The sequence below is a fragment of the Danio rerio genome, chromosome 4 (genome assembly GCF_049306965.1).
Source record: "Danio rerio strain Tuebingen ecotype United States chromosome 4, GRCz12tu, whole genome shotgun sequence".
NCBI classification, from domain to species: Eukaryota; Metazoa; Chordata; class Actinopteri; order Cypriniformes; family Danionidae; genus Danio; species Danio rerio.
The window spans coordinates 60,974,053-60,996,254 of record NC_133179.1 but is presented as its reverse complement, the minus strand read 5'-3'; the positions used below and the strand labels follow the sequence as shown (position 1 = coordinate 60,996,254).

At 43.1% G+C, this 22,202-nt stretch overlaps 1 protein-coding gene, 1 long non-coding RNA gene, 16 other non-coding genes and 1 pseudogene across 19 annotated transcripts in view; 1 reads left to right on the top strand and 18 right to left on the bottom strand.

Annotated features, from left to right (window-relative positions):
* LOC101884513 (uncharacterized) overlaps window positions 1–3,686 on the top strand; it is a 195,753-nt gene extending 192,067 nt beyond the window's left edge. For both annotated transcript variants that reach the window (XM_073948945.1, XM_005165458.6), the window contains 3 exons: window positions 1,562–1,612; window positions 1,911–1,976; window positions 2,718–3,686. In XM_073948945.1, coding sequence (XP_073805046.1) covers window positions 1,562–1,612; window positions 1,911–1,976; window positions 2,718–2,932 — 332 coding nt within the window. In that variant the 3' untranslated portion in view covers window positions 2,933–3,686. The remainder of the gene's footprint in view (window positions 1–1,561; window positions 1,613–1,910; window positions 1,977–2,717) is intronic.
* An 814-nt stretch (window positions 3,687–4,500) lies between these two features.
* Window positions 4,501–4,571, bottom strand: trnag-gcc (transfer RNA glycine (anticodon GCC)). Its single transcript has one exon. It is a non-coding gene; the product is annotated as a tRNA-Gly (tRNA).
* A 406-nt stretch (window positions 4,572–4,977) lies between these two features.
* Window positions 4,978–5,048, bottom strand: trnag-gcc (transfer RNA glycine (anticodon GCC)). The gene has a single exon. It is a non-coding gene; the product is annotated as a tRNA-Gly (tRNA).
* Window positions 5,049–10,757: 5,709 nt separating this feature from the next.
* LOC137495057 (U6 spliceosomal RNA) lies at window positions 10,758–10,864 on the bottom strand. Its single transcript, XR_011015001.1, has one exon. It is a non-coding gene; the product is annotated as a U6 spliceosomal RNA (small nuclear RNA).
* A 413-nt stretch (window positions 10,865–11,277) lies between these two features.
* Window positions 11,278–11,384, bottom strand: LOC137494920 (U6 spliceosomal RNA). Its single transcript, XR_011014864.1, has one exon. It is a non-coding gene; the product is annotated as a U6 spliceosomal RNA (small nuclear RNA).
* Window positions 11,385–11,807: 423 nt separating this feature from the next.
* Window positions 11,808–11,914, bottom strand: LOC137495049 (U6 spliceosomal RNA). Its single transcript, XR_011014993.1, has one exon. It is a non-coding gene; the product is annotated as a U6 spliceosomal RNA (small nuclear RNA).
* A 420-nt stretch (window positions 11,915–12,334) lies between these two features.
* LOC137494787 (U6 spliceosomal RNA) lies at window positions 12,335–12,441 on the bottom strand. Its single transcript, XR_011014733.1, has one exon. It is a non-coding gene; the product is annotated as a U6 spliceosomal RNA (small nuclear RNA).
* A 423-nt stretch (window positions 12,442–12,864) lies between these two features.
* LOC137494680 (U6 spliceosomal RNA) lies at window positions 12,865–12,971 on the bottom strand. The gene has a single exon (XR_011014626.1). It is a non-coding gene; the product is annotated as a U6 spliceosomal RNA (small nuclear RNA).
* Window positions 12,972–13,391: 420 nt separating this feature from the next.
* LOC137494682 (U6 spliceosomal RNA) lies at window positions 13,392–13,498 on the bottom strand. Its single transcript, XR_011014628.1, has one exon. It is a non-coding gene; the product is annotated as a U6 spliceosomal RNA (small nuclear RNA).
* A 420-nt stretch (window positions 13,499–13,918) lies between these two features.
* LOC137494921 (U6 spliceosomal RNA) lies at window positions 13,919–14,025 on the bottom strand. Its single transcript, XR_011014865.1, has one exon. It is a non-coding gene; the product is annotated as a U6 spliceosomal RNA (small nuclear RNA).
* Window positions 14,026–14,443: 418 nt separating this feature from the next.
* LOC137495016 (U6 spliceosomal RNA) lies at window positions 14,444–14,550 on the bottom strand. The gene has a single exon (XR_011014960.1). It is a non-coding gene; the product is annotated as a U6 spliceosomal RNA (small nuclear RNA).
* Window positions 14,551–14,968: 418 nt separating this feature from the next.
* On the bottom strand, window positions 14,969–15,075 carry LOC137494683 (U6 spliceosomal RNA). The gene has a single exon (XR_011014629.1). It is a non-coding gene; the product is annotated as a U6 spliceosomal RNA (small nuclear RNA).
* A 420-nt stretch (window positions 15,076–15,495) lies between these two features.
* On the bottom strand, window positions 15,496–15,602 carry LOC137495042 (U6 spliceosomal RNA). Its single transcript, XR_011014986.1, has one exon. It is a non-coding gene; the product is annotated as a U6 spliceosomal RNA (small nuclear RNA).
* Window positions 15,603–16,020: 418 nt separating this feature from the next.
* On the bottom strand, window positions 16,021–16,127 carry LOC137494684 (U6 spliceosomal RNA). The gene has a single exon (XR_011014630.1). It is a non-coding gene; the product is annotated as a U6 spliceosomal RNA (small nuclear RNA).
* A 418-nt stretch (window positions 16,128–16,545) lies between these two features.
* LOC137494998 (U6 spliceosomal RNA) lies at window positions 16,546–16,652 on the bottom strand. The gene has a single exon (XR_011014942.1). It is a non-coding gene; the product is annotated as a U6 spliceosomal RNA (small nuclear RNA).
* Window positions 16,653–17,070: 418 nt separating this feature from the next.
* On the bottom strand, window positions 17,071–17,177 carry LOC137495013 (U6 spliceosomal RNA). The gene has a single exon (XR_011014957.1). It is a non-coding gene; the product is annotated as a U6 spliceosomal RNA (small nuclear RNA).
* A 418-nt stretch (window positions 17,178–17,595) lies between these two features.
* On the bottom strand, window positions 17,596–17,702 carry LOC137495040 (U6 spliceosomal RNA). The gene has a single exon (XR_011014984.1). It is a non-coding gene; the product is annotated as a U6 spliceosomal RNA (small nuclear RNA).
* Window positions 17,703–18,115: 413 nt separating this feature from the next.
* LOC137495096 (U6 spliceosomal RNA) lies at window positions 18,116–18,216 on the bottom strand (annotated as a pseudogene).
* Window positions 18,217–20,222: 2,006 nt separating this feature from the next.
* On the bottom strand, window positions 20,223–21,318 carry LOC141381905 (uncharacterized). The gene is made up of 4 exons (XR_012402807.1): window positions 21,238–21,318; window positions 21,093–21,156; window positions 20,952–21,014; window positions 20,223–20,298 (listed from the first exon to the last, which is right to left on the bottom strand). It is a non-coding gene; the product is annotated as an uncharacterized lncRNA (long non-coding RNA).
* Between the last annotated feature and the right edge of the window lie 884 nt (window positions 21,319–22,202).

The window sequence follows — 22,202 nt, the reverse complement described above, 5'->3', positions numbered from 1 at the left end:
TACCTGGGAGTTCAGTGTGTGGTATTTAATGCTCTTCAGCTGCTTCAGAATGCAGCAGCACGAGTGGTCTTTAATGAAGCTAAAAGAGCACATGTCACTCCACTGCTCATCTGTTTGCACTGGCTGCCAGTTGCTGCTCGCATCAAATTCAAAGCTCTGATGTTTGCTTACAAAGCGACTTCTGGCTTTGCTCCTTCTTATCTGCTCTCACTTCTGCAGATGTATGTGCCCTCCAGAAACTTGCGTTCTGTGAATGACATCGCCTCGTGGTTCATCCCAAAGAGGAAAGAAATCACTTTCCCGAACGCTCACGTTCAATCTGCCCAGTTGGTGGAATGAACTCCCTAACTGCATCAGAACGGCAGAGTCACTCGCTGTCATCAAGAAACCACTAAAAACTCAACTATTTAGTCTCCACCTTCCTTACTAATCTGCAATTGCCTCTCTGGCTCCTCCACTAATTAAAAAAAAAAATTACTAATGTTCTTGCTTCTTATACTTTCTTTACAGACCTGAAACTTGCCTACAGCACTTATTCACTGTTGCTCTTATAGTTGTGTAAGTTGCTTCCTTGTCCTCATTTGTAAGTCGCTTTGGATAAAAGCATCTGCTAAATGACTAAATGTAAAATGTAAATGTAATGCAATAATGGAGACTTCCATTGTTTTTGCCCACAAAGAAGAACCTGGAAGCAGGCAGTGAGATTGATGATTAAGTCCTCCACACACTCCTCCATAGCCTTGTGCTCTAGGCAGCAGCTGGATAGTGCAGTCCCATGTCTGATGAGATGGAAGATAAGGGGTTGCCCATTTACTAAAGACATCCTGTAATGCAGAATACTCTGATGCGACCACTGACATGATTTGGGTATCAGGATTCAACACTGGACGTGGGGCTTGATGAGGCAGTCTATGAATAAATGTCCAGGGGCAGCGCAGAATAAACATACTTCAGCAGGTAGGTGGCATTCAGCTTCTGTGCTTGAGACGTGGGTAAGGTACACTTGCAAGAGATTGGTAACGGAGTACAGGCAGCATAGGAGGCAAGCTCGTGAGTGGCGTTGGAGATATGGCAAGCAGATAGTGATTGGAATAGGCAATAGGCAGACACCATTACTCAATGGTGTTGTACATCATAATAGCAGAACGAATGTTTGGGTTCAAGCTTTGTTGATAGGTTCTAATGAGCACGGTCTCGTTCCACCCACTAGCTACTGTCAAAGTCTGGTGAGTGAAATTGCCAATGGTGGATGAACCTGGGTGGAAACAGAATAAATGTTTGGAGGTCGAGAGTGCTTCTGTGGCCATACTGAAAGCTTTGATGGATTGGTTAGCGAAATGAACGAATGTGTTGACAATAACAGGTAAGTAGCAATGGGTAAGTGCAGAGTAATTGCTTATAAAGGAAACTGATGAGGGGTGTAATTAATCAGTTATTAGGGAACTGTGGTCAGGTGTACTGGGATTCAGGTTGGGGAGGTGGCTGTGACAACGGTCTGATATTGGTATTTAGGAGTTATTATTGAAAAATCTTGTGCTAAAAGAGATGTATTGTTTTTCAGAGAAATCAAAGAAGTCTGCTGAGGTTGGACAACACCAAGAACCATCCAAAGGTAATGAGATTTAAATAAAAAAGATGCTTTAAAAACTTCTGACGTTGTTATAATTGTGAATAAAATTCATTCTGTGCACTGCTTTTATGATTTGCCCTTTACTTGCTTTCATTATTTTTCTATTCTATATGTTCTATATTATATATTTTTATATCCTGAGGATGAAGTGAAAATATGTTTTGTTTCGACTGCTAATATTTTCTTAAATACATGTGTGACACATTTACTGCTAATTTACTTAGTAGGTATTCTGTGCCATTACTGAATAATGTTCTCAGTTGTACTCGTATGTTTGTAGGAGGCAAGAATCCTAAAAAACTGCAGCCGACTAGCAAGGACTTGCAGGAACCGCACAGAACAAAGAGTAAGCTGTTTTTTAAAATGTCTTCTGAAATAAGTTGCCCTTTCTGTTTTTCTTCTAAAGTTTATTCATGTACATGCAAGGTAGACGTCACAAACGGATTTCCTTCTAGTCATTATCCATGAATTCAATCAATACTGCCTGCTTCATACTGCGGGCACTTTTATATAGGGGCAGCAGTAATATTACATATACTGTTTAATTAAAGCCTTAAATCATGTTGTTGACTCACAAAGTTGATGCAGAATCACAAAAAAGTGCTGCATTTGCAGGTACAGTACAGTAAAAAAGTCATAATTAGTCATTTTTTAGCTACTGCTTTTGATCTGTCAAACCTTAGAATCGTATGTAAATGTGGTTTTCTTTGCAGCTGCTTAACTGATTTGAATGTAAACAAATAAAAATCAGTTTCTGAAATTATCTGATTTTTGATAGCATAACATATTCGTTAGCATATGAAAAGTGGTCTGCATGCAGAAGCTCACAAATAACTATTAACTAAAAATTTTAGACATCTTGCTGTAATTTACGAGAATAGTTAAACTTACATGGTGACTAATTGCAAGCATTTTTTTCCTTTTATTGCTGGGTGATGTAAACATGACAGATTGTCAGCCATCAACTAAATTTTAGCAAAAATGTGTATACAACTTTAAAAACAATGAGACACACTGAAGACCATGAATTAGTTTTATTTGGTCTTTAAGTCTTTTTTTCACTAATTATGTTTTAAATTTTATTCAGGATCTTCACAAAACGAGCGAAGAAGGTGGTCTTTGGAGGAGATCAAGGCCGTGGAGAAGACAATGATGGAACTCATAATGTCTGGAAAGGTTCCTGGTAAAGCCCAGTGCATGAACTGTATCGAAAGTTCCCCAGCAGCACTTCAAAATAGAAGTTGGGAGGGGGTGAAATTTTATGTAAAAAATCGCATTGATTCCCTAAAGAAAAAATTGTGAAAGGTAAGGACCTTCATCTAATTATTTTTTTCGTGTTTGCCGGAAGAAAGAAAATTTATTACTTAAAAAAATGTGAAAGGTAGGTGAAAGGGCCTTCACCACTGTTTTTTTTTTCATGATTGTTGAAAGCAACAAGTTTGATTTCGTTAAAGCAAAAAAATGTAAAAGGGCCTTCACCAGTTTTGTCTTTGTTAAAGGCAACATGTATGTGAATCTTGTTTAAGCAAACTCAACATGCATCTGCTTAAAGAGCAGTATACTAAAATGTTCATGTTAACATTTAAATAAATGTTTAAAACACTAAAACACTTCCGAGTTGTATTGAGTTTTTACATTCTCGTAAATTTGGCTATGTCTCCGTTAATTTTTATGCGTATCTCAGAATATCTAATAAAAAAATGCTTGATAGAATGCCAAGATGCTCATACATTATTTAAATGCACATTAAAACAACATATGTGTACAACTGAGCAGGATAAACATTTTATTTTATTTAAAAAAGCTAAGGCTTTTTTCTGTTTACACCCTTAGAAATGGTCTATTGTAATATAACATAGAATAAACAGAGAACGCAAGATAAAAGTAAAATTCAATAAAATATAAATGCACACAATTTTCCCTTATAAATAACTCTTTAATAGTTGTCTAAATGTAATTTGTAGTCTTACAGTGACTTATTATAAAAATATGATAATATACTGGTATGTCATATTGACACCTGGTGGTTCCTTGTGGTAAGACAAAATAGCGACGTCCCCACAAGAATAGAAAAACCTGACAAAAATTCATTTTTTTAAACTTCAAAATTCTTGATAAAAAATGATTGTTTTTATGATAAAAAAATCCCCTGGACACATATGAGTTAAAATTATGGCTTAATTGTATTTAGAAATTGCTGTCCCCATAGTTAACCTTCTAGTCACAAGTCCCCATGGGGCACAAAAACAAGTATGTGTGTGTGTGTGTGTGTGTGTGTGTGTGTGTGTGTGTGTGTGTGTGTGTGTTCCAGACATGGGTTGCGGCTGAAAGGGCATCCGCTGTGTAAAAACTTGCTTGATAAGCTGGAAGAGTAGCAACATAAAACAGGAATTGCATTGGCCAGGAATGGGACCCAGGTCTCCCACATGGCAGGCAAGAATTCTACCACTGAACCACCAATGCTGATTTGCTCATACTGCTGTCCTAGTGGGGTGTGATTGCTGCAAGGCTGATACCCAGAGCTGGAAGAGCAGCTACACAAAACAGGAATTGCATTGGCTGGGAACCGGGCCCAGGTCTCCCACGTGGGAGGCGAGAACTCTACCACTGGACCACCAATGCTGATATGCTTATACTGCAGCCCCAGTGGGGTGTGATTGCTGCAACGCTGTTACCCAGAGCTGGAAGAGTAGCAACACAAAACAGGATTTGTAATGGACGAGAATCGGACTACGGTCTTCCGCGTGGCAGGGTGAGAAATCTACCACTGAACAACCAATGCTGATATGTTTAAGCTGCAGCCCTAGTGGGGTGTGATTGCTGCAAGGCTGATACCCAGAGCTGGAAGAGTAGCAACACAAAACAGGAATTGCATTGACCGGGAATCGGACCCGGGTCTCCCGCGTGGCAGGCAAGAATTCTACCACTGAACCACCAATGCTGATAAGCTTATGCTACAGCCCTAGTGGGGTGTGATTGCTGCAAGGCTGTTACCCAGAGCTGGAAGAGTAGCAACACAAAACAGGAAAAGCATTGGGTGGGAATTGGACCCGGGTCTCGCGTGTAGCAGGCAAGGTTCCTACCACTGAACCACCAATGCTGACCTATGTTGTTCCTTGCCTTTGTATTGTGTAAGTGCTAAAGGGCCGTCAACCAGAGCTGAAAAAGGAGCCACACAAAACTGCATTTGTATTAGCTAGGAATCGACTCAAGGTCTCCCGCGTTGCAGGCGAGATTTCTACCACTGAACCAGCAATGATGATATGCTTATACTCCAGCCCTAGTGGGTTGTGATTGCTGCGAGGCTGTTACCCAGAAATGGAAGAGTAGCAACACAAAACAGCACTTGCATTGGCCGGGAATCGGACCCGGGTCTCCCGCGTGGCAGGTGAGAATTCTACCACTGAACCACCAATGCTGATATGCTTACACTGCAGCCCTAGTAGGGTGTGATTACTGCAAGGCTGTTACCCAGAGCTGGAAGAGTAGCTACACAAAACAGGAATTGTAATGGACGGGAATCGGACCATGGTCTTCTGTGTGGTGGGCAAGCAATCTACCACTGAACCAACAAAGCTGACTTGCTTATACTACAGCCCTAGTGTGGTGTGATTGATGCAAGGCTGTTACCCAGAGCTGGAAGAGTAGCAACACAAAACAGGAATTGCATTGGCCGGGAATCAGACCCGGGTCTCCCGCGTGGCAGGCGAGAAATCTACCACTGAACCACCAACGCTGATATGGTTGTTCTGCAGCCCTAGTGGGGTGTGATTGATGCAAGGCTGTTTTTCCAGAGCTGGAAGAGTAGCAACACAAAACCACACTTGCATTGGCCGGGAATCGGACCTGGGTCTCCCGCATGGCAGGTGAGAATTCTACCACTGAACCACCAATGCTGATATGCTTATACTGGATCCCTATTGGGGTGTGATTGCTGCAAGGCTGTTACCCAGAGCTGGAAGAGTAGCAACACAAAACAGGAAATGCATTGGCCAGGAATCGGACCCGGGTCTCCCGCGTGGCAGGCGAGATTTCTACCACTGAACCAGCAATGCTGATATGCTTATATTGCAGCCCTAGTGGGTTGTGATTGCTGCAAGACTGTTACCCAGAGCTGGAAGAGTAGCAACACAAAATAGGAACTGTAATGGACGGGAATCTGACCAGGGTCTTTCACAAGGGAGGCGAGAAATCTACCACTGAACCACCATTGCTGATATGCTTATTCTGCAGCCCTAGTGGGGTGTGATTGATGCAAGGCTGTTACCCAAAGCTGGAAGAGTAGCAACAAAAAACAGCACTTGCATTGGCCGGGAATCGGACCCGGGTCTCCCTCGTGGCAGGCGAGAATTCTACCACTGAACCACCAATGCTGATATGCTTGTACTGCAGCCCTAGTGGGGTGTGATTGCTGCAAGGCTGTTACCCAGAGCTGGAAGAGCAGCAACACAAAACAGGAGTTGCATTGGCCGGGAATCGGACCCGGGTCTCCCTCGTCGCAGGCGAGAATTCTACCACTGAACCACCTATGCTGACCTTTGTTGTTTTTTGGCTTTGCGTTGTGTAAATGCTAAAAGGCAGTCAACCAGTGCTGAAAAAGGAGCCACACAAAATCGCACTTGTATTAGCCGAGAATCGATTCTAGGTTTACCATGTGGCAGGCGAGAATTCTACCACTGAACCACCAATGCTGATAAGCTTTTACTGCAGCCCTAGTGGGGTGTAATTGCTGCAAGGCTGTTACCCAGAGCTGGAAGAGTAGCAACACAAAAAAGGAATTGCATTGGCTGGGAATCGGACACAGGTCTCCGGCATGGCAGGCGAGAATTCTACCACTGAACCACCAATGCTGATATGCTTATGGTGCTGCCCTAACGGGGTGTGATTGCTGCAAGGCTGTTACCAAGAGCTGGAAGAGTAGCAACACAAGAGAGGAATTGCATTGGACAGAAATCAGCCTCGGGTCGCCCGCAAGGCAGGCAAGAATTCTACCACTGAACCACTAATGCTGACCCATGTTCTTCCTTGCCTTTGTGTTGTGTGAGTGCTTAAAGGCCTTCAACCAGAGCTGGAAGAGGAGCCACACAAAACAGCAATTGCATTAGCAGGGAATCGAACCCAGGTCTCCCACATGGCAGGCAAGATTTCTACCAAAACCACCAATGTTGATATGGTTATGCTACTGCCCTAGTGGGGTGTGATAGCTGCAAGGCTGTTAGCCTTCCAGCTGGAACAGTAGCAACACAAAACAAGAATTGCATTGGTCGGGAATCAGAACCGGGTCTCCTGCATGGCAGGCGAGAATTCTACCACTGAACCACCAATACTGACCAATGTTGTTTCTTGCCTTTGTGTTGTGTGGCTGCCACAAGGCTGTTACTTGCAGCTGGAAGAGTAGCAACACAAACGAGCAACTGCATTGGCCGGGAATCGGACCTGGGTTTCCCGCCTGGCAGGGGAGAATTCTACCACTGAGCCTCCAATCCTGAAACACATGTTCTCCTGCTGAAGGATTCGGATTTCTGCTTTCCAATCTGTCTCATCATGGACCAACGTTTATCCTTTTTTCATAATCTTGTTACTTATGATTTTTTTTTATTAAATATAATTATATGATCATTTGAATGAGTATTTACTGTGAAATGATTTTAATTAATGAATAAGTTAACACATTGCTTAATATAAGAATGTTCAGTGCATTTGCCTGTCTCTTTATAACTTTTTTCAGAAGCCACCAAACTAGGTCAGAGGTCACAGAGACCTTAAGTGGAACTGAGGGCTGAGGACTGGAATCAAATGTCTCTATTGTTATTTCTATGAGTTAATACTATCTAAAATGTCTAAAGTGATTTTGCTGTTTTTACGGTTAATTATTTTAAAGTGATTCTACTTTTTATTCAAGATAGACTTTGTATAGTAAGATTATAACTGCCTGAATGTAGATTATACAAATTTTTAACCAGTTTTGATAAAGATGGCTGAGAGTACACTCAGCCTTGAATAAGAAACAGCTTATACTTTAGGTGTGTGTGTGTGTTCTATTTGATTGTTGATCCGTTTCACAGGTCTGGAGTCAGCTTCAATCAGTCTAAGGGATGTCTGACATTTATGCTTAAAGGTGCAGCAGGTGATTATCTTCAGAAACAATTTTTGTTCTGGTTGAAAGTCTCTTCATAGTCCAATAGTAATGATTACAGTAAATTATCTAAATGTGTTTATATGTATTTTTTTATCCTGGGTAAAGCATAAACCTAAAAAAATGTTCATCCAATTAAATAGAGTCAGACTATAATCTCCCATAATTCCGATAAGCAGGTCAGGCTGTCTGTCAGCAAATGTAGATTCGGACTTCTGCGCATCTGTTCACGCAGATACGCCATTAGCGTGTGTGCTTTTATATTAACTTTGGTCATTTTTGAACAATGATAGCCTTCCTATACTGTTTATCGCTACACTGAATATTCACTCTGAAATAGCATGTAAGTGTGGTTAAGTAATAAATGTAATTCCTGCATGGCGCTGGCACTAACTAACTGGCAAATGACATGAACTAGTGGGGTTGTCTGTCTGCTGTTGTGACGCGGTGCGCGCGTTCGCGATTTCAGGGGGTGTGGCTTTAAATCACAGTCCCTCGCCGCCGTCCAAAGATAATATGCTAAGCGGTTAGCATTTTGGCAGATCACCTACTGCACCTTTAAGATATTGTTCAGAATATACGCACAAACCCCACGTGGAAATTCACCTAGTCTATCTGTGTTTTAACCAATCAGGCTAGAACACCTATATGTATGACGCAGTTAATGACGTTATGTGAGAGTATAATTGTTATTGATTGGTGATTGTAAGCAGAGCGGCCTAGGAACTCATTGCGAGAGTTGAAGCTGGTTTCAGCTGATGAAACTGCAAACTATCTTCTGTAAACTTGATTTATTTATTTAAATCTCTGACTCTGGCTCTTTTTTATATACCTGACTGGTCATTCTTTGGGTTAAACTGTATACTATCCCTACAGTTTTGATGGACGCGTGGCACTTGTTTACTGGTGACACCATTGATCAATCAACAAAAAGAAATGTAGAAAGATTTAAAATATTATAGACTAGGGATGGTCTGTGGAGTAGTGGGTAGTAACGGAAAGCTGTTGGGTTCTCATTCAGACGTGAATGAAAGGCAAAATTTTGTGGTAGCTTTGTGTGGAATCCCCTTGTGAGCTGGTGCATATTGCGGTACGCCTATAACGATAGTAATAAGTATAACAGTAGTTAAGGGGTGTACCTCCTCCACCCAGAGTTAAGTACTCAGTGACGGGTGTGTAAGAGGCTTTTAGGACATTCTCGGGGATAAAACTTGGACTGGTTTTTATTTAGTAGTGGACTAAATTAACCCGAGATTGTATTTAGTTCCACCACTGCTATCTTGCTGTTTCACAGACAAAAGGGCCCGAATCCTAAGAATAGAGTAGGTCAGATTATTAGGGAAAGAAATAGTTAAATAAATAAATAAATTCTTAAATAACATCTTAATCGGTATCCATTAGATAGTAGTGGCCACAAAAGTCAGACAAGAAACCTAGAAATATTAGGGCGAGGTTGATTGATCAATGATGCACCAGGAGCAATCCCGAAAAAAATATGACCCTAACTGGATTGGACCGATCTGGACAGTTTGCACATCTTGGGATGGTTTGCAGATTAATCAAGCAAAAGCTAAGCGCTGTTAGTAAGATTTCATTCTCAATTTCTTGTTGCTTTTGGTGTTAAACTCTGATATAAAAAGAAACAGATGAGAGCAGAATGCAGTAAATGGCTCAGCTAAGCTCTTAGGTTTAAAATGATTTTAGAACCGATTTTAAGATAAAAAATGCCTTTGGCAATTAATTGTCAATGAAAAGCTAAAATCTAAATATTGAGTGTCTAGTAGCCAAAAACTAAGCACAGAAACTGACAGTAACATTATGGGAGTAAAGAATAGCGTATGTTTTGTCTTAGAAGATAAGATTCTGTGTGAGTGCACTGTTATCTTGATTTAGCCCTCACCATGACTTTTGACTTTTGGCTGTAAAAGTAACAGAGACATGTCTGTATAAAAAATGTGCCATGTAAGTCTGTGCAAACAAGCAGCTTTATGGTTGGATTTAAATATTTTTAGTAATATATAAGTAACATAAATGGGGGTTGAAATAATACTTTGATGGATGCAGTTAACCCCTGAAAGATCTAAAACTGTTGTTGACTGTAACAGCATTACTTTGAAAAAGCATGTCAACTCTGTTTTATATGTTTTAGGACGGGCTTGAGTAAAAGATTACAATAAAATTATGTTATTGAAGTTAATGTTATGTTTAATGTATGTTTAAATTGAGTAAACATACATTAACAGTTCTGGATTGCTCAAAACTCTCTTTCTCTCTCATTAGATATCAGCTATGAGCTGCTATCTGCCTGTTCCATGACAACTGATAATCACAGTGTTCAGTTGGAAATGACATTATGTCAGAGTATAATTGTTATTGATTGGTGATTGTAAGCAGAGCAGCCTAGGAACTTATTGCGAGTGTTGAAGCTGGCTTCTGATGATGAAACTGCAAACTATCTTAGGTAAACTTGATTTATTTATTTATTTGAATCTCTGACTCTAGCTCTTCTTCATCTATCAGACGGTCATGCTTTGGGTTAAACTGTAAACTATCCCAACAGCTAAAACCCTGCTCATGCACCATTTGGAATCTTTTTCTTTTTTTTCATTTGTAAAAAACCTTTTGTCTTTTCTCCTTTCTATCCTAGAGCCATGTTCCCACTTGTATGCCGTGCACTACAGAGCTTTGGCCCTGTCAGTGCTAGGCACACTGATTGATGCAGTAGGTCACCAAGTTTATGGACGGGGGGAAATTAGAGTGTCAGGATAGCCTATGGCAAAGTCCCACTAAAGCAAGGGCTTTGGAAGTGCATTAGCACAACAAAACAAACGATCAAAGCATCCCACATTCGTTTTCACCATGCATGTAGACTTTCCAGTTGACCCAGCAGCACCTCCCACGATTTGCTAAACCCATCCTCATGCACCATTTGGAATCGTGAAAAGCCTTTTGTCTTTTTTCATTTCTGTACTTTTACCCACGCACTAAAACAGCAATATGGATCGCTTAACGGATTTGCGTGTCATCCTTTCGCAGGGACCATGCTAATCTTCTCTGTATCAATCCAATTTTAGTATATGTGCCACCGTAGTGAGCACTCAGGCTCAGGGCATATGTACGCCTCGAGTCCCAGCAATGTTCCTCCAAGGTGGTGGGACCTGGAGAGCCATGTTCCCACTTGTATGCCGTGCACTACAGAGCTTTGGCCCTGTCAGTGCTAGGCACACTGATTGATGCAGTAGGTCACCAAGTTTATGGACAGGGGGAAATTAGAGTGTCAGGATAGCCTATGGCAAAGTCCCAGTAAAGCAAGGGCTTTGGAAGTGCATTGGTTGCACAACAAAGCAAACGATCAAAGCATCCCACATTCGTTTTCACCATGCATGTAGACTTTCCAGTTGACCCAGCAGCACCTCCCACGATTTGCTAAACCCATCCTCATGCACCATTTGGAATCGTGAAAAGCCTTTTGTCTTTTTTCATTTCTGTACTTTTACCCACGCACTAAAACAGCAATATGGAGCGCTTCACGGATTTGCGTGTCATCCTTTCGCAGGGGCCATGCTAATCTTCTCTGTATCGATCCAATTTTAGTATATGTACCACCGTAGCGAGCACGGACGAGTGGACAGGCTCAGGGCATATGTACGCCTCGAGTCCCAGCAATGTTTCTCCAAGGTGGTGGGACCTGGAGAGCCATGTTCCCACTTGTATGCCGTGCACTACAGAGCTTTGGCCCTGTCAGTGCTAGGCACACTGATTGATGCAGTAGGTCACCAAGTTTATGGACAGGGGGAAATTAGAGTGTCAGGATAGCCTATGGCAAAGTCCCAGTAAAGCAAGGGCTTTGGAAGTGCATTGGTTGCACAACAAAGCAAACGATCAAAGCATCCCACATTCCTTTTCACCATGCATGTAGACTTTCCAGTTGACCCAGCAGCACCTCCCACGATTTGCTAAACCCATCCTCATGCACCATTTGGAATCGTGAAAAGCCTTTTGTCTTTTTTCATTTCTGTACTTTTACCCACGCACTAAAACAGCAATATGGAGCGCTCCACGGATCTGCGTGTCATCCTTTCACAGGGGCCATGCTAATCTTCTCTGTATCGATCCAATTTTAGTATATGTGCCACCGTAGCGAGCACAGACCGGTGGTCAGGCTCAGGGCATATGTACGGCTCGAGTCCCAGCAATGTTCCTTCAAGGTGGTGGGACCCGAAGAGCCATGTTCCCACTTGTATGCCGTGCACTACAGAGCTTTGGCCCTGTCAGTGCTAGGCACACTGATTGATGCAGTAGGTCACCAAGTTTATGGACAGGGGGAAATTAGAGTGTCAGGATAGCCTATGGCAAAGTCCCACTAAAGCAAGGGCTTTGGAAGTGCATTAGCACAACAAAACAAACGATCAAAGCATCCCACATTCGTTTTCACCATGCATGTAGACTTTCCAGTTGACCCAGCAGCACCTCCCACAATTTGCTAAACCCATCCTCATGCACCATTTGGAATCGTGAAAAGCCTTTTGTCTTTTTTCATTTCTGTACTTTTACCCACGCACTAAAACAGCAATATGGAGCGCTTCACGGATTTGCGTGTCATCCTTTCGCAGGGGCCATGCTAATCTTCTCTGTATCGATCCAATTTTAGTATATGTGCCACCATAGCGAGCACAGACCAGTGGTCAGGCTCAGGGCATATGTACGCCTCGAGTCCCAGCAATGTTCCTTCAAGGTGGTGGGACCCGAAGAGCCATGTTCCCACTTATATACCGTGCACTACAGAGCTTTGGCACTGTCAGTGCTAGGCACACTGATTGATGCAGTAGGTCACAAAGTTTATGGACGGGGGGAAATTAGAGTGTCAGGATAGCCTATGGCAAAGTCCCAGTAAAGCAAGGGCTTTGGAAGTGCATTGGTTGCACAACAAAGCAAACGATCAAAGCATCCCACATTCCTTTTCACCATGCATGTAGACTTTCCAGTTGACCCAGCAGCACCTCCCACGATTTGCTAAACCCATCCTCATGCACCATTTGGAATCGTGAAAAGCCTTTTGTCTTTTTTCATTTCTGTACTTTTACCCACGCACTAAAACAGCAATATGGAGCGCTTCACGGATTTGCGTGTCATCCTTTCGCAGGGGCCATGCTAATCTTCTCTGTATCGATCCAATTTTAGTATATGTGCCACCGTAGCGAGCACAAACCAGCGGTCAGGCTCAGGGCATATGTACGCCTCGAGTCCCAGCAATGTTCCTTCAAGGTGGTGGGACCCGAAGAGCCATGTTCCCACTTGTATGCCGTGCACTACAGAGCTTTGGCCCTGTCAGTGCTAGGCACACTGATTGATGCAGTAGGTCACCAAGTTTATGGACAGGGGGAAATTAGAGTGTCAGGATAGCCTATGGCAAAGTCCCACTAAAGCAAGGGCTTTGGAAGTGCATTAGCACAACAAAACAAACGATCAAAGCATCCCACATTCGTTTTCACCATGCATGTAGACTTTCCAGTTGACCCAGCAGCACCTCCCACGATTTGCTAAACCCATCCTCATGCACCATTTGGAATCGTGAAAAGCCTTTTGTCTTTTTGCATTTCTGTACTTTTACCCACGCACTAAAACAGCAATATGGAGCGCTTCACGGATTTGCGTGTCATCCTTTCGCAGGGGCCATGCTAATCTTCTCTGTATCGATCCAATTTTAGTATATGTGCCACCGTAGCGAGCACGGACGAGTGGACAGGCTCAGGGCATATGTACGCCTCGAGTCCCAGCAATGTTCCTCCAAGGTGGTGGGACCCGAAGAGCCATGTTCCCACTTATATACCGTGCACTACAGAGCTTTGGCCCTGTCAGTGCTAGGCACACTGATTGATGCAGTAGGTCACCAAGTTTATGGACAGGGGGAAATTAGAGTGTCAGGATAGCCTATGGCAAAGTCCCACTAAAGCAAGGGCTTTGGAAGTGCATTAGCACAACAAAACAAACGATCAAAGCATCCCACATTCGTTTTCACCATGCATGTAGACTTTCCAGTTGACCCAGCAGAACCTCCCACGATTTGCTAAACCCATCCTCATGCACCATTTGGAATCGTGAAAAGCCTTTTGTCTTTTTGCATTTCTGTACTTTTACCCACGCACTAAAACAGCAATATGGAGCGCTTCACGGATTTGCGTGTCATCCTTTCGCAGGGGCCATGCTAATCTTCTCTGTATCGATCCAATTTTAGTATATGTACCACCGTAGCGAGCACAGACCAGTGGTCAGGCTCAGGGCATATGTATGCCTCGAGTCCCAGCAATGTTCCTCCAGGGTGGTGGGAACCGGAGAGCCATGTTCCCACTTGTATGCCGTGCACTACAGAGCTTTGGCCCTGTCAGTGCTAGGCACACTGATTGATGCAGTAGGTCACCAAGTTTATGGACGGGGGCAAATTAGAGTGTCAGGATAGCCTATGGCAATCCCACTAAAGCAAGGGCTTTGGAAGTGCATTAGCACAACAAAACAAACGATCAAAGCATCCCACATTCGTTGTCACCATGCATGTAGACTTTCCAGTTGACCCAGCAGCACCTCCCACGATTTGCTAAACCCATCGTCATGCACCATTTGGAAACGTGAAAAGCCTTTTGTCTTTTTTCATTTCTGTACTTTTACCCACGCACTAAAAAAGCAATATGGAGCGCTTCATGGATTTCCCTGTCATCCTTTCGCAGGGGCCATGCTAATCTTCTCTGTATCGATCCAATTTTAGTATATGTGCCACCGTAGCGAGCACAGACCAGTGGTCAGGCTCAGGGCATATGTATGCCTCGAGTCCCAGCAATGTTCCTCCAGGGTGGTGGGCACCGGAGAGCCATGTTCCCACTTGTATGCCGTGCACTACAGAGCTTTGGCCCTGTCAGTGCTAGGCACACTGATTGATGCAGTAGGTCACCAAGTTTATGGACGGGGGGAAATTAGAGTGTCAGGATAGCCTATGGCAATCCCACTAAAGCAAGGGCTTTGGAAGTGCATTAGCACAACAAAACAAATGATCAAAGCATCCCACATTCATTGTCACCATGCATGTAGACTTTCCAGTTGACCCAGCAGCACCTCCCACGATTTGCTAAACCCATCCTCATGCACCATTTGGAATCGTGAAAAGCCTTTTGTCTTTTTTCATTTCTGTACTTTTACCCACGCACTAAAACAGCAATATGGAGCGCTTCACGGATTTGCGTGTCATCCTTTCGCAGGGGCCATGCTAATCTTCTCTGTATCGATCCAATTTTAGTATATGTGCCACCGTAGCGAGCACAGACCAGTGGTCAGGCTCAGGGCATATGTACGCCTCGAGTCCCAGCAATGTTCCTTCAAGGTGGTGGGACCCGAAGAGCCATGTTCCCACTTGTATGCCGTGCACTACAGAGCTTTGGCCCTGTCAGTGCTAGGCACACTGATTGATGCAGTAGGTCACCAAGTTTATGGACAGGGGGAAATTAGAGTGTCAGGATAGCCTATGGCAAAGTCCCACTAAAGCAAGGGCTTTGGAAGTGCATTAGCACAACAAAACAAATGATCAAAGCATCCCACATTCGTTTTCACCATGCATGTAGACTTTCCAGTTGACCCAGCAGCACCTCCCACGATTTGCTAAACCCATCCTCATGCACCATTTGGAATCGTGAAAAGCCTTTTGTCTTTTTGCATTTCTGTACTTTTACCCACGCACTAAAACAGCAATATGGAGCGCTTCACGGATTTGCGTGTCAGCCTTTCGCAGGGGCCATGCTAATCTTCTCTGTATCGATCTAATTTTAGTATATGTGCCACCGTAGCGAGCACAGACCAGTGGTCAGGCTCAGGGCATATGTATGCCTCGAGTCCCAGCAATGTTCCTCCAGGGTGGTGGGCACCGGAGAGCCATGTTCCCATTTGTATGCCGTGCACTACAGAGCTTTGGCCCTGTCAGTGCTAGGCACACTGATTGATGCAGTAGGTCACCAAGTTTATGGACGGGGGGAAATTAGAGTGTCAGGATAGCCTATGGCAATCCCACTAAAGCAAGGGCTTTGGAAGTGCATTAGCACAACAAAACAAACGATCAAAGCATCCCACATTCGTTTTCACCATGCATGTAGACTTTCCAGTTGACCCAGCAGCACCTCCCACGATTTGCTAAACCCATCCTCATGCACCATTTGGAATCGTGAAAAGCCTTTTGTCTTTTTGCATTTCTGTACTTTTACCCACGCACTAAAACAGCAATATGGAGCGCTTCACGGATTTGCGTGTCATCCTTTCGCAGGGGCCATGCTAATCTTCTCTGTATCGATCCAATTTTAGTATATGTGCCACCGTAGCGAGCACAGACCAGTGGTCAGGCTCAGGGCATATGTACGCCTCGAGTCCCAGCAATGTTCCTCCAGGGTGGTGGGAACCGGAGAGCCATGTTCCCACTTGTATGCCGTGCACTACAGAGCTTTGGCCCTGTCAGTGCTAGGCACACTGATTGATGCAGTAGGTCACCAAGTTTATGGACGGGGGGAAATTAGAGTGTCAGGATAGCCTATGGCAATCCCACTAAAGCAAGGGCTTTGGAAGTGCATTAGCACAACAAAACAAACGATCAAAGCATCCCACATTCGTTTTCACCATGCATGTAGACTTTCCAGTTGACCCAGCAGCACCTCCCACGATTTGCTAAACCCATCCTCAAGCACCATTTGGAATCGTGAAAAGCCTTTTGTCTTTTTGCATTTCTGTACTTTTACCCACGCACTAAAACAGCAATATGGAGCGCTCCACGGATTTGCGTGTCATCCTTTCGCAGGGGCCATGCTAATCTTCTCTGTATCGATCCAATTTTAGTATATGTGCCACCGTAGCGAGCACAGACCAGTGGTCAGGCTCAGGGCATATGTACGCCTCGAGTCCCAGCAATGTTCCTCCAGGGTGGTGGGAACCGGAGAGCCATGTTCCCACTTGTATGCCGTGCACTACAGAGCTTTGGCCCTGTCAGTGCTAGGCACACTGATTGATGCAGTAGGTCACCAAGTTTATGGACAGGGGGAAATTAGAGTGTCAGGATAGCCTATGGCAATCCCACTAAAGCAAGGGCTTTGGAAGTGCATTAGCACAACAAAACAAATGATCAAAGCATCCCACATTCGTTGTCACCATGCATGTAGACTTTCCAGTCGACCCAGCAGCACCTCCCACGATTTGCTAAACCCATCCTCATGCACCATTTGGAAACGTGAAAAGCCTTTTGTCTTTTTTCATTTCTGTACTTTTACCCACGCACTAAAAAAGCAATATGGAGCGCTTCACGGATTTGCGTGTCATCCTTTCGCAGGGGCCATGCTAATTTTCTCTGTATCGATCCAATTTTAGTATATGTGCCACCGTAGCGAGCACAGATCAGCAGTCAGGCTCAGGGCATATGTACCCCTCGAGTCCCAGCAATGTTCCTCCAAGGTGGTGGGACCTGGAGAGCCATGTTCCCACTTGTATGCCGTGCACTACAGAGCTTTGGCCCTGTCAGTGCTAGGCACACTGATTGATGCAGTAGGTCACCAAGTTTATGGACGGGGGGAAATTAGAGTGTCAGGATAGCCTATGGCAATCCCACTAAAGCAAGGGCTTTGGAAGTGCATTAGCACAACAAAACAAACGATCAAAGCATCCCACATTCGTTTTCACCATGCATGTAGACTTTCCAGTTGACCCAGCAGCACCTCCCACGATTTGCTAAACCCATCCTCATGCACCATTTGGAATCGTGAAAAGCCTTTTGTCTTTTTTCATTTCTGTACTTTTACCCACGCACTAAAACAGCAATATGGAGCACTTCACGGATTTGCGTGTCATCCTTTCACAGGGGCCATGCTAATCTTCTCTGTATCGACCCAATTTTAGTATATGTGCCACCATAGCAAGCACTCAGGCTCAGGGCATATGTACGCCTCGAGTCCCAGCAATGTTCCTCCAAGGTGGTGGGACCTAGAGAGCCATGTTCCCACTTGTATGCCGTGCACTACAGAGCTTTGGCCCTGTCAGTGCTAGGCACACTGATTGATGCAGTAGGTCACCAAGTTTATGGACAGGGGGAAATTAGAGTGTCAGGATAGCCTATGGCAAAGTCCCACTAAAGCAAGGGCTTTGGAAGTGCATTGGTTGCACAACAAAACAAACGATCAAAGCATCCCACATTCGTTTTCACCATGCATGTAGACTTTCCAGTTGACCCAGTAGCACCTCCCACGATTTGCTAAACCCGTCCTCATGCACCATTTGGAATCGTGAAAAGCCTTTTGTCTTTTTTCATTTCTGTACTTTTACCCACGCACTAAAACAGCAATATGGAGCGCTTCACGGATTTGCGTGTCATCCTTTCGCAGGGGCCATGCTAATATTCTCTGTATCGATCCAAGTATATGTTTTTTTTTTTCAAAACATCAGTTCAGAAGCATATAAAAATATCATTTACAAACATTCCTTATGACATTATGTTGGTTTCAAAACAGGAAAACAACAAGCATAATCATTCTGGCAAATCTATTTTCAAACCATCTAGTGAGTACGTAATATAAGGAGTATTCAACATAAACGTTTTGTAAAATTCAGTCTCTTTTTCTTCCATTCTAAAATATTGTTCCACAGTTTTAATATAGTTTTCCAGTTTCTTTTACACATTGTCCATAACTCCATTTTAGCATGTTTATTTTTAACAATGTTTCTCCTTTCTCAAATTACAGTTCTTGCAACTGATAGAAACAAATTGGCAATTCTTGTTTTACTTCCATTAAAACTAGGGATGCACGATATATCGGCGCCCATATCGTTATTGTCCGATAAATGCTATTTTTAAGATTATCGTTATCGATCCGATGTTGACACCTTGCAATTTCGAAATCATATCTTTTTTGCTTCAAGTATAGACTATTCAGTTCATAAGAGCAGTTCAATCTTTTATGAAGTTTGCTGTATAAAAATATAACAATTTAAAATATTTATTATTATCGGCCTATACATATCGGCTATCGGCCTCCAAGTCTGAAGAATTATCGGTTATCGGTATCGGCCAAAAAATCCATATCGGTGCATCCCTAATTAAAACCAAATAAAAATATTTTATACCATTCTGTCTTCTCCTCAATCAGTTTTACTTTCCATCATTTGTTTAATACTTTCTTTTAACTTTGCCATAAATGTATTAAATTCAACACATTTTAAAAACAAATGCATAAAACCTTCATTTTCCAGTCCACATATTTTGCATAATGCATTCTCACTGCTTCCAATTTGTGCCAGTTTTGTTTCAGTGAAAATAACATTATGTCTGATGAAATAATCCAACGTTTCAATTTTTGCGTCTAAATATTTCCATTTTAAATTCTTCCAGATTCCCTCTTCGTCTATTTCCACAAAGATTTTTTTCCAAAATTGTTCTGAAACTGGTCTTTTATGCACTTTGTTTCTGAAACAAATGTAGAAATTTTTGAGAACACATTCTTGAAAATCTTTCTCATTTTCCTTTAAAAACATTTTCACATTATTCCTTCATTCGAATCTATGATTTCAAAACTTTCTGGATCCACACCTACAAATGTTTCCATAATTTATCGTCCACCCAAACTAAATAATGAATTTCTAAATGACTTTGCTGCTTTTTAACACATATTACCACCCTCTCACCTAATATTATGGTTTTAGGAGATTTTAATATTCATGTGGATAATTTTAATAACTCCCTTACAAGAGATTTTATATCCTGTCTTGAGAGCTTTGGACTTCAACAGCATGTCAATGTTCCCACACACTCTAAAGGACACACCCTCAACCTCATCTGCTGCTCTGGTGTTTCACCCATTGACCTCTCTGCTGAGGAACTCCCTATAACGGATAATTTTCTCCTCTGATTTAATTTTGCACTCTCTCTTTCTTCCACCAAATCTCTCCGTACTATTTCCTTCCGTAACATAAAACATATTAATTTAAAATCCTTTTTTTGCTAGTATTAACTCTCTTCCTGAAATTACTAACCTTTCATCACCAAATGATTTAGTTTCTCATTACAACACTGGACTTCACTATAAGTCTCTGTAATAAAGTTCACGGCCCTTTGGCCGCCTGGAAGAAGGAGGCGGAGAACCGACGTAGTTTAAAAATATTTATTAATAACAGGGACGGCAGCTCCTCACGGAGACAATGGGGGGGTTGGCGCCACAGCCCCTGCGAGACCTATATGAGATGGGTTAACAGGGACGGCAGTCTCCGTGTCTAAACCAAAACGGACGGACGGCAGCTCCTCACGAAGACTGCCGTCAAACTGAAAGCAAAAGTAAAATATGTCCGGGCCCGGTCCTCTCTCGGCTTCCTCTGCCATAGTTCCTCCTTTTATGGTCCAGAGCTCCTTCCGTGGGATCCGAGGCAGGTGCGCACCGCAGGTGTATCCATTTACGCGGTGGCCTTACTCCGTTCCCACGGCTCTCGGCCACGCCCCCTCGCCACAGTCTCATATGGATTTTTTGAACATCTGACAGAAATAAAGTCAATCAGGTAAGCAATGAGCGTAGCTGCTGCTGCTTCTCTTCTGTTTCTGCATATTAACAGCAGGTGTTCATCATCAGTCCTCAATCATCACTTAATTAAACTCATCATCGGCTCATTAACTTTACTCTGCTGCTGAGTAAATTTTGCTCAATTTAGAGAGGGACCAAATGTTCTCTGAACTGAGTAAATTTTACTCTGATGATTTTACTGTGTACAGGTATGGATCATATGTTTTGTCCCAGCTAAGATCTTAAAATGTTCTTTACTTCTCATAGTAACAACTAATGATAATAATTGTCATGGTCACATATATTGCTGTATATGAAGGGATATTTATTTATTAGCATGATGGTTGCTATATTTTAATGAAACAACTGTTTACTATGTGAATGGAGCTATCAAACCGACACGAGCTTTGAAAATAATACATAAGCTAAACTTTTTCAGGTTTTGTGCAGCCATATATACATATAAGTAATATCACAGTATAAAAATAACCGACAACACGAAATCTCTAGGACAGGTGAACTTTCTGACGACACAGCGTCACCAGCACAGACCAAACACTGCACAAAGAATGAGATATTTCAAACATGATGTGACCTTAGCATTAATGTAACAATAAAAATAACTTACCGCACAAAATCTCTGTAATGGATGAACGTCTGACAGCGCAGCGTCAGGCACACAGACAAAATACTGCACACACAGTGAAATATTTTAAATGTGATGTGAGCAAAACATACTGTTTATCAGAACAGGATAAAAATAACCTACCGCTCTAAATCACTATGACAGGTGTACTTGCTGACAGCGCAGCCTCACGAACAAAGACAAAATGCTGCACAAAGAGTGAAAAACTTCGAACGTGATGTAACCAGAACATATTGTGCATCAATATAACAGTATAAAAATAACTTACCACACGAAATCTCAACAACAGGTGTACTTTCTGAAGGCGCAGCCTCACGAATACTGCTCAAAAAGTGAGATATTTCAAACATGTCGTGAACAAAACATACTGTGCATCAATATAACAGTATAAAAATAACTTTCCACACAAAATCACTTTAACATACGAATTAATCTCGACAGCAGATGAACTTTCTGACCCGATAAATTGAGCATTCAGAGCAAGAGAAACTTTGGAAAATCCTCAGCGCTGATTGGCCCTGATTTTAAACTTTAGACAATGCATCCCTCCGATTAGCCCAGGGTCTAAGCAAACTGTAGACAATCGCGGTTTCTCGTTGGACGAGAGTCTACAGTCTACATTTACCATTGCACGTTCCCTGGGCAGATGTCTGCGATCTCCCCAAATGTGGGAATCTCGACTGCATAATTTCTGGTAGTGGGGGACTGCGTTCGCGCTCTCCCCTGAGCACAGTGGTTCAAGACAGAGTTCAGGCGGTAGCGTCGGGCCCGGCTGGAGCGGCGCTTCCCTCTCTTCCTCGTCCTTTGCCAAGCCTCTTTTGCTCCAGTAGAGCTGCGCGCGCCTGTGGAAGGCCTGCCCACCCGTCGCTGGAAGAGTCTGTTCTGACGCCGAAAACTACTCGAAAGGTCCCCCCTCAAAGCGGTTTGACCAGGTGAAGGAACACGCAAAGAGAGCCCCCGGTGGCTTTTGTCCGCCAAGCGAGTGTGCCCTGTGGAATGTCAGGATTTTATTTGCCGGCCTGCCGCTGTTACTGATGGAACGAATGCAGACCGTGTGAAAGGTCATCATTTTATCTGCCATTAAGTAAGCGAACGCTTCTGCTCGGATCAGAGGTAACTTTGTTTCAAGAACTGCAATCTTTTGCAGACGTCTGTGGCGTTTTAGGCAGAGGGACGGTTCTAAACCAATCTGAACCAGAGGCAATTTCGCAGCCAGCCGTCGGTGGTTTCCCG